Source organism: Cololabis saira, chromosome 19 (genome assembly GCF_033807715.1).
Source record: "Cololabis saira isolate AMF1-May2022 chromosome 19, fColSai1.1, whole genome shotgun sequence".
In the NCBI taxonomy this organism is placed as follows: domain Eukaryota; kingdom Metazoa; phylum Chordata; class Actinopteri; order Beloniformes; family Belonidae; genus Cololabis; species Cololabis saira.
In genome coordinates, this window is record NC_084605.1 from 10,776,456 (window position 1) to 10,787,046 (window position 10,591).

The window sequence follows — 10,591 nt, forward strand, 5'->3', positions numbered from 1 at the left end:
ACAGCTTGTGTCCAATAGGATTTTAGGGAAGAAGAAAAAAGAGCAGACCTGAAAGTAACGAGTACTTTTCAGCCTTCCTAGAAATTTACTCGAGTAAAAGTAAAAATATTTGTCTTGGAAATGGATTCAAGTAAGAGTAATAAGTACCAAATAAATCTAATACTCAAGTAAAGTACAAATCCTCTGGATATGTACTTAAGTACAGTACTCAAGTAAATTTACTCCGTTTCTGTCCACCACTGCTAGTATAGTCATCATCAATCAGTCATAATCAAACAATCATTACGAATACTGTCAGAAAAAGAATGAAGAAACTATGATTATATATATATATATATATATATATATATATATATATATATATATATATATATATAATGCATGAGATTTGAAAGTGCTGAATGATGTCTGGTCCCACTTTGGAGGCCTGCATTGGGAAGAGGTTGCACTATCCATGATGTGATAAAGTTGAATAGCAGAGGTCTTATTCTTTATCGTCACATGGATACACAACCTCATCCATTCATAATTGCTTTGTGGATGATGTTAAAATGTTAAGATGCTCAGATGCATCAATAGCCCCAAAGTGGCAGCCAGTGTGCTTGTTTGATGAAACCCTTTCCTTTTCATGTGTTTTAGAACAATTAATTGAGCAATTATAGTCATCTTTTGGGCATGAAATGTTACTAACGGTAGTTTTTTTGAATATATCTCTTTCTGTTTCGCTTGATGATAAATTGTTAGTATATTACAGTTTTTAGAAACGTGAAGACCAAATTCTTGGGTGTCATTATCGATGATCATTTAAATTGGAAACAACATATTGATACTGTATGCATGAAATCTATGAAGATGCTTGGTATTTTGAGAAAAGTTTGTCCTTTTGTTCTTCCTTCCTCTCATTTAACTCTCTATTATAGTTTAATCTTCCCTCGTCTTAATTACTGCAACATTGTTTGGGCTTCAGCACATTCAACATATATTAATAAATTACTGATAATTCAAAAAAGGTTTCTCAGAATGATATCACATGCAAACAGATATGAGCCATCTGCTCCCCTTTTCATTAAATATTCATTATTATCCGTCAATAAAATTAACATTTTTAAAACATGTTTATTTATGTTCAAATTTAAAAATTATATACAAGATCTTCCTTCTTCTTTTCATAATTTCTTTGGTGTTTATTCCGATATTCATTCTTATGCCACAAGGCACAAAGATGATTTTAATTTACAGTTTTGTAGAACATGGAAACATCAATCTTTCATCACTTTCAGAGGCCCCCACTTGTGGAATTCACTCAATAAATCTCTTAAATCATCACCATCCTTGCCAATATTCAAAAAACATTTAAAGAACTTTCTTATTGTTTCATCTTTGTAATGTTCATTACTTGATCTGAGTTACATTTTCTTGTGTTTTTTTTCTCTCCCATGTGTAGCTTTGTTTTGTTTTTTATTCATATATGGAAAGGATTCTATAGAAGCCACCAGGCTTCTTCCTTTCCTTGCATGTTATTTCATTGTTTTTCATTTTTTGTTCATATTTGTCTTATATTGCTAAATAAATAAACTAAAACTAAACTAAACTAAGAGGTTCTTTTTTTCTTAAGAAAATAAATTATAATCTCACCTCTTTAAATGTAATGTTGTTGTAAGTCTTTACAACATTTCTGAATCGGCTCAACAGAAGTCAATGAAGCGACTGTGTAAATGCAGTAAAATCCATTATTTTCTCTCCTTGCGGGAGGATGTTAAACTTAGACCCCTGCTGCCAACCCTGCTGAGTTGCCTTTGATTTGACAAACCGAGGCCACGGGTGAAGAGAAAGCAGAATTTACGGCTGCTTTGCATCGTCACGTGAACCTGGTGAAGGGCCGGCCGCGGGGAGCTTTACAGCTCAGTTTGACAGGATTGTTTGAAATTCGACAGGTAAACTCAACCAGCTGAAGGACATTAGTCTCATTCCTCCCTCAACAAATCAACACGTCACTGTTTCACAGCACACAGAGATCAATTCAATGTCCAGAAAGCAAAAGTTCTATTTTTTATTTTCTATATAAAAGAAAAAAGTTTATTTCCTTCAATAATAATCATTCTGTCTCCTTAGCATGATGTAGCATGGTTAGCATCTTCTCAATTAGGGTTGCCACCCGTCCCGTAAAATACGGAATTGTCCTTTATTTGAGAAAAAAAGCTTGCGTCCCTTATTGAACTAATACGGGACACGATTTGTACCGTATTTTCATTAACTTTTACACCATATTCTAGTTGAATTATTGAAATAAATGAACTTTTACACCATATTCTAGTTGAATTATTGAAATAAATTAACATTTACACCATATTCTAGTTGAATTATTGAAATAAGTTAACTTTTACACCATATTCTAGTTGGATTATTGAAATAAATTAACTTTTACACCATATTCTAGTTGAATTATTGAAATAAGTTAACTTTTACACCATATTCTAGTTGAATTATTGAAATAAGTTAACTTTTACACCATATTTTAGTTGAATTATTGAAATAAATTAACTTTTACACCATATTCTAGTTGAATTATTTAAATAAATTAACTTTTACACCATATTCTAGTTGAATTATTGAAATAAATTAACTTTTACACCATATTCTTCACCTGTAGGCTATATTATACATCTGGGCTGATGTGGACATACGTAGCATAGCAGGATATTTCAGTTGCTACATGGTTGTCTGTCTGTACAGTCATGCAAGTTCAATGCTATTAAAGCACTTTAAACTTTAAATCAAAGCATTTTGTTTTTTCATATAAAATAAACACATTTTTATTCAGTTTAGAAGTTTTGGGGCTTTTTTTTTTGGTGCCTGTGCTGCTGAAATCAGGGCGTCCCTTAATTCTATTTCTCAAAGGTGGCAACCCTATTCTCAATACTGTCAAACATAAATGCAGTGAACGGCTCAGGATACTGTCCATTTGAATGGTGATATTGGATTATATATGTTATAATTTTCAAACATGCTGGCATCAGTCTAAAGGAGGAAGTCATTAGATCATACAATGTGTGAGATAAATACTCTTTATTAGGAGATTTCTGAGGAAATTGCCTTCGAGAGATCGATTTAAGTGCCACCTAAATTATGAAATTCAGTGCGTTACTCTCAGGTCCAACAGACTTGAATCATGTCGGATGTAGATACACAGAGTTGATCCTCAGAGCCAACCACATCTATGCCAAATCTGGCTGTAAATCGGCTCACAACTCATGTCCAGTGTTTTGTTTGGCTTCTACATCCGACCGCAGACACAGAGAGGGCTTTTCACCTTGAGGCCATCATCTATTTGCTGGAGGCTTTCCAGTGTAAATATGCTTTTATCATTATATTACATTGATTATACTCATACACTTGAATGATAAAATTCAACATTTCTCTCACTGCAAAAGTTACACTAATATTTTTGCTTGATGGAATTTTGGAATTGAATCTTAAAAATGGTTTTGGCGATTTAACTTTTACCAAAGTCTCAGTCTTAAGCCAACTTGTTAAAGCCGTGACCTCCGTCTTTGGTTAGAAAGGACACGCAAAGCTGGTGAAGGCTAACAGGGTAACAAAGCTTTATCGTGAAGACAACCGTTTTAAAGTACAGCAGAGAGGAGGGCGTAAGGAGCGAGGGAAAACGCATGAGTGCTTCTTAGCGAGGCCAGTCAACCTGTTTTAAGTGCAAAAGACTTAGAGCTGAGGGGTCATGCACTCTTCTGCTGTTCAGCAACATATGCAGAAATACCATCTTGATTCACTTGAAATAAATCATTATGAAACTGTCTTTTTAAATGATCATTATACCAATTATAATGATTATTATAATTATCAATTGACCCTCTCCACCTGTTAAACATAGGAGTGTAATGCAACTACAAACGCATGGAGTGCTGCTGGGTGTAAAAAAGAGTATACTTCAGGTGCTCTTCGGCATGGGGATCCAAAAGATACAAAAACAAGAAAAAGCCGAGGCACTCAAGAAGTTAGAAAAATTAAAAGGCCTTTATTAAATCATGGCTTAGAAAAAGTTAAAATGCCTAGAAAAAGTTAAAATGCCAACATGTTTCGGCCATGTAGGCCTTCCTCAAGGCAGATAGCAAAGACCAGGATAGGAGTGTAATGATTTGATAAATGGGTTAGTTAGTAAATACCGGCCGCAGTGTGCCCATACTTTTGCTTAAGTCAATATTCCTTTATTTAAAATGTTACCTTTTAGGACATAACATTAAATTATCTTGCTTAAAAAAAAAAAAAAAAAGAAAAATCAAATTTCATCCATTTCAAAAGGTATAAAGTTACATTTTTTTTCCTCTTTTAGCTATTTGCAGTGTTTAAAACCTACTGTTTATAAAGTATATCCCACTAAATGATGGTAAATCTGTTGAAACCATGATTATCTCCACATGACACTCACCACCCGTGTAGGCTGCCTGCACCAGCCAAAGGATCACTGCACCCTGAAGGAGGAGATGCCCCGCCATGGTGGACCTGGAAGAAAGAACTGTTTTTAGAGCCAGTAGGAGGAATGCGGCGTCTGAAGGAGACTCTCTGAACAGGGACGCGTACCCCGGTTTGAAGGGTCTCTTATACACTCTGGTCTGAGCGCCCCTCCTCTCACCTCTGCCACTCGGATCCGTCCCTGGCCTGCAGGTCCTCCCCCAACTTGTTGGGCGACACAGCCAGTCGTACACACACCAACCGAACAATTGGCTATTTAAAGTATATTAACACTTAAGAGAGAAGCAAAGGAAGGTGGTTCACTAGTTTGGATGTTGACTAATGAACTGAGAACAGTGCAGGACGCATTAAATGACACGGATGTTTTGGGCTGATTTCTGATCACAATTCCCTTTTAAAACCTTCTCTCCTCACAATTTTGTCTTTACATAGTCTTAAAGTATTTCTTGCTACTCAATCAATAGATTCACTTTTAATAAGATTCATAATGTACAAATAGGTTTACCATGCCTGTGACAAACTCATCAATCTTTAACAGTAACTGAGCTTAATATATTACTGATTACAACCTTGACTTCCGCCAGCAGAAAACTGAACTATGCAGCTTTGTTAAAAAAAAAAGAAAGAAAAAGGAAAAGGCTGAAACTGAAAGTCTAACATTACCTAGAGTGATTGATCATACGCTACGTTGTCACATGTTGGCGGCTTATTTTCCTTTACACAGATGTGTATCTTACGACGGAGTATTAGGGCCAAACAAAAAAACAAAAAAAGGAAATTACGAGAATAAAGTCATAATGTAATGAGAATAAAGTCGTAAAATTACGAGAATAAAGTCATATTATGAGAATAAAGTCGTAATATATTATAAATATATAAATATAACTTCCCAAGATGCTCAATATTCCTCATTTTAACACAGGGAGAAGAAGCTCTTCCTGTTAGAGTTCTCATAAATTATATTCTCATAATATTACGACTTTATTCTCGCAACATTACGACTTTATTCTCGTAATGTTACGACTTTATTCTCGTAATATTACGACTTTATTCTATTACGACTTTATTATCGCAACATTACGACTTTATTCTCGTAATTTTACGACTTTATTCTCATTATATTATGACTTTATTCTCGTAATTTCCAATTTTTTTTGTCTTAGTTTGGCCCTAATACTCCGTCGTAGTATCTCCTAATAACAGGTGGTTCTTTAATTTAGTCAGATGACCTGCAGTCACTTCAAAACAGCACGTTAAAGAGATGACAGACGTCACCTTCGCATAACAGATGCAAACTGGAAAGGATTGTTAATTCAAATACGAGCTACGTGCCGGTGTAATAAATCTTTCAGCTGCAGTGACAGAACACCACTACACTAAACTTTACATGCACTTTCATGAATAGACGGTTGTTTGCTCCAATATTTAAAGGACGGGTTTTACAGCCACTTTGGTAAATATTTCCATGGACCTGAGGGAGCACAAAAAATACTTAAGGCACGTGTGGTGAGAAGTCACAGAGAGCACAACATGCAACTTGTCTGGGCTTCATGCAGCTTTATTTTTAAATGGATTTAACGACAACAATGACATCACTTAAAAATGCAAAAGGAGTGCGCATTATGATGGAAACGGCCCATAACGTTTCCATGGTGCCTTTGCACTCACAGACACGCCATTGAAGGGCCCCTTGTATATCTAAAGAAAAAGTCAAAGATTTCTCACTGTTCACATAGATTCCTCACCCAAAGCCCAAATCCTCTTCTTATGAGGTCAAGGAGGGGTTAATGTCTCACTTCCCAGCCCGCCCAGACCTCTCACATACTTGGCTTCAAAACAAATATCTGTCCAGCTTTTGACCACCTGGTGATGAATGAGTGCCTCCATTCATCGCTGATCATCCTGGTTTTGATCTCTTTAACAAAGTCCAAGTTGGAATCAGACGTTCTGATCAGAGAAGCTGATTTTTGGCCTCCATGTGTGACTGGTGTTAGATTTGCGTTAATTTTGCATGGATGTTGCGCCATCGCAGTACCAGAGGTGGTTAGTAACGAGTTACATTTACTCCGTTACATTTACTTGAGTGAATTTTGGGAAATTTTGTACTTTTAGAAGTAGTTTTGAATCACTATACTTTTTACTTTTACTTAAGTAGATTTGTGAAGAAGAAACTGTTACTCTTACTCCGCTACATTAGGCTACGTTGAGCAGTTACTTTTATTTTATCCCCTTCGCGTACGCGTCAATCTCATGACATCACTGAGTGATTCTGTGGGAAAAATGTTTGTTTTTGCATGTTTTGTCACATTTACACAGACTCAAACACACACTGAGTTTATATGAGTTCATGTTTGTTCTAGTTCTGCCTGGTTAAAAAAGAAAAGTACAAAGGCTTGAAATTTTATGCTACTTTTACTTAATTTTTTTATTCTGTTATTTTATTTATTTTATTATTTATTAAAGTACTTGAATTTACTTCAAGCTTATTTTAATATTATTTTTAATTATTTTTATATTATTTTTAATATTTTTTATTAATTTATTTTATTGATTTAATTTGCCTGAAGATGATTATTTTGTACTTTTCTCTGTTTGAATGGTTGTGTTAAAAAAAATAAATCAGACGTTACTCAACAGTTACTCAGTACTTGAGTAGTTTTTTCACCAAGTACTTTTTTACTTTTACTCAATTATTTGGATGACTAGTTTTTACTTCTACTTGAGTCATATTATTCTGAAGTAACAGTACTTTTACTTGAGTACAATTTTTGGCTACTCTACCCACCTCTGCGCAGTACGCAGAGACTTTTATTCCATTCATATTAGGTTGGACACCAAAAACAGGGGAGAGGCATGGGACAAAGAAAAGTCATTTGCGTCACAAGAGACAGCGATTATAATCTCCATGGGAGTCATGTGGCTGATATAGTTTTGTCAGCAAGACAAGTCAAAACAGATTCATGAAGATTACACCAGTATTGGGATCTTAAGTTTGGATGTTGGTCCATATCCAAGAATATTTGACTCACCTACAGCAGAGGTAAGCAGTATCAGACCGCTCCTCTTGGTGATGCATCATGACCAACAGAAAGTGTTGGCTGCTTTGGCCTGCAGATATTCATATTGGTGCCAATAACCATGACGAGGGTGTAGATTAGAACATACAGCATCATCAGCTACATTGGAAAATTTTCTCGTTTATGCAGAAACTGACATGATCCTATGAAGGGAAACTGTTCAGAAACGCCTTTGTTTTAGAGGGATTACCCGATTGCATGATGCCATGTGTTCCGCTGTATTGCTGGGCCTAATGCAGGGGAGCTGTATTGCGTGCATCTGTTACATGCAAGCTGTCAACCGCGTCAGAGTCTGGTTAAAAGCCAGTGGATTCTAACTGCTGAGAGCTCGACACAGTTGGCACTGAAAACAGAACCTCACCTGACAACATTGCAGACAGCTGTGAGATGTCCCAACAGATGTCAAGAAGGAAAAATTCAAGAGTTAACAGATCACATCCACTTCCAGAAGTCCTCCTGGAGAGAGGGGAGGGCTCAAGAAATCTGGTTTCTCTGAAAATATCAAGGGAATGGTTGAAGGTGAATGCCCCCTTTCTCTAAACTAACACGTAAAATATATCCTAATAAAGACAGTAAACTACATATTTTGAAGTACAGTTTTGGGACATGTACACATGAACGCTCCTCTGTACAGCTTTCAGCTACTGTGATCTTTTCTTTTATTATTATTGCCTTAAAAAATAAAAAAGGTTTATCAGCTCTAATAGAATAGCAGTAAAATGTTAAATTGTTCTCTGGAAACATGTCCAGTGACTCCAACCTCAAGGTAGGTTCATTGTAGTCTTACTGCTCCTCTGAAGAGACTCAGCAGAACCCGGTCAGGCCAGTTAACTGTTGCATTTCTGACCTCCAAATAGCTCTCAGTAAAACTAATTAATGAGCCAACAATCCAAACAGAAAACCCATGCAAGATGAAAATCAATGGTTTCTGGAGTTACACTCACTGTACAATATGGGATTAGCTGTAACACATTTTTATCAAAACTATATACTGTATTTTCTGGACTATAAGCCGCATCAGCTCTATTTAAAAAAAAAACAATAAAAAAAGATATATAAGCCGCACCCGTACATAATCCGCATCCGCTCTATTTAGAAAAAAAGATATGCAAGCCGCAGATATTTCTGTTGTTAGATTAGATATTTACTACATGTACAGAAGGATTTTGAACTGTAAATGATGTACATGTTTGTACCTAAATAGATCCTTTCCTAACAGTGTCTTTTAACACGGCAGCAACTTTGCTGATTAAAACGGGACAGAACCAAGAGAAAATAACCGGTATTTATTTATCTATTTATCTGTTTGAAATCTGCTTCTACCTACTTCTATCTGCTAAAGAAGAAGTAGTGTATTCTTCTTTGCATTTATTTTGTCTTGGTTTTGATTCTAATTCCGGTTAGCACTCCCCCTAGCGGTGGAAGAAAAATCCACAGAATAGCCGCACCTTTGTATAAGCCGCATGGTTCAAAACCTATGAAAAAAGTAGAGGCTTATAGTCCAGAAAATACGGTAGATAATGTTCAAAATAGATAATTCAGTCTCTCTTCCGATCCCAAAATGAAAGGCTAACTTATCCATGAACACTAATCAAAACTTCTGGTCACAATTTTGTTTAAATATTTTCACTATAGAATCCAAATTTGCAATTTATACAATACAAAGGTTTATCAACATGGCTCAATTGCAGAATTCCTGTTCAGTGGAAGCTAACTTGGCTCATTTGGTTCTCGCCGTTTTATGTATCGCAAATAAAATCATTTTTCTAAACTGAGTATGGGGCTGGGGACGCTGGGATGTGGGTTTCTTCTGGTCCTTGGGGAGTGGGGCTGGTCGTTGAGGGGGAGCTCTGCCTGGTCTGGTGGGAACTATGGTCTTTTGGGGGTGTGACCTCGTGGCAGTGGGAGGGGATCCAGGCCAGTGAGGCCACACAACACAAACTGCTCCCAAATAAATTGTATTTCATCCCTATATTTAAAATAGACCCATATACTTACATATAATTAATTCCGGTCGATTGGACGGTGTTGGAAGGTAATAAAAAAGCTAATAGAGTATTCATCTTTATCATGGAGCAAACTAGTGAAAAACCAAAGGAGCCACCAGGTGTCCAGATCATAGAAAGGAGAAACTGAGATAAGGTACAGTATGCAGATTTCTATGAGTGACAGTAGGCTATTAATTAGCCTCTTGCTAATATGTTGCCATTAGCCACAGAAGTTTGTTGAACTAGCAACTATAAAAACTGAGGCATCATGTCATGCAACTAATTTCCCCCACATGCAACTAGTCTGGTTCGTGTTTGCAACACAAGCGCAAATTCACAGATGTCCTGATTGTGGAATTTTTTATTGCTATATGGTAGATGCTGGGTTAAATAAACTTCTTACATTGACATGGCATTTCGTAATCTACATGTGACAAAGCTTTTTAAACAATTAGTGTGTTATGCTTAATAGGATGTTAAATCTTAAAATGTACATTATGGTCATTTTCACACAAAACACAGACTCCATCACCACATTCAAAATTCAACTCAAAACTCACCTGTTCAAACTTGCCCACTCACTCTGACCGGACATCATGCACTACTTCACCAGTTTATTTATTGTTGTATTATTGTTGTGTTTATTTGTATACTGTCTATTGCTGCTTTACGGACGTTTTATTGTATTTCTTGTTTTTATCCTGTAAGGTGACCTTGGGTGACGTGAAAGGCGCCTCGAAATAAAAATTATTTTAATTGGGTAACTGATTCATATGCAAGTGGGATCTAACTTGCATATCTTCTCAATTGTAAATTAACTGAGTTTTGGGGGGGGAGTTTTTTTTGGGGGGGGGGGGGGTCCAGGGTGTAAATCTAGCCAGAACCGCCTCTCGTGCTGGTTGACCAAGTCCGGGCTTCTTTTCTCTCCTTCAGATTCCAATGTTTGTGCACCAGTTGTGTGTTATGTCTTTCAGAGTGGCAGCAGGCGTCATCTCTCCCTCACTTTCTTTATTCACCAAAAATAAATTAAAAAAAATAAAT

At 36.2% G+C, this 10,591-nt stretch overlaps 1 protein-coding gene across 1 annotated transcript in view; it reads right to left on the bottom strand.

Annotated features, from left to right (window-relative positions):
- The window catches only part of cmn (calymmin), a 28,382-nt gene extending 23,812 nt beyond the window's left edge, over positions 1 to 4,570 (bottom strand). Inside the window, exon 1 of the mRNA XM_061708092.1 lies at positions 4,442 to 4,570. Coding sequence (XP_061564076.1) covers positions 4,442 to 4,508 — 67 coding nt within the window. The 5' untranslated portion in view covers positions 4,509 to 4,570. The remainder of the gene's footprint in view (positions 1 to 4,441) is intronic.
- Positions 4,571 to 10,591: the final 6,021 nt, after the last annotated feature.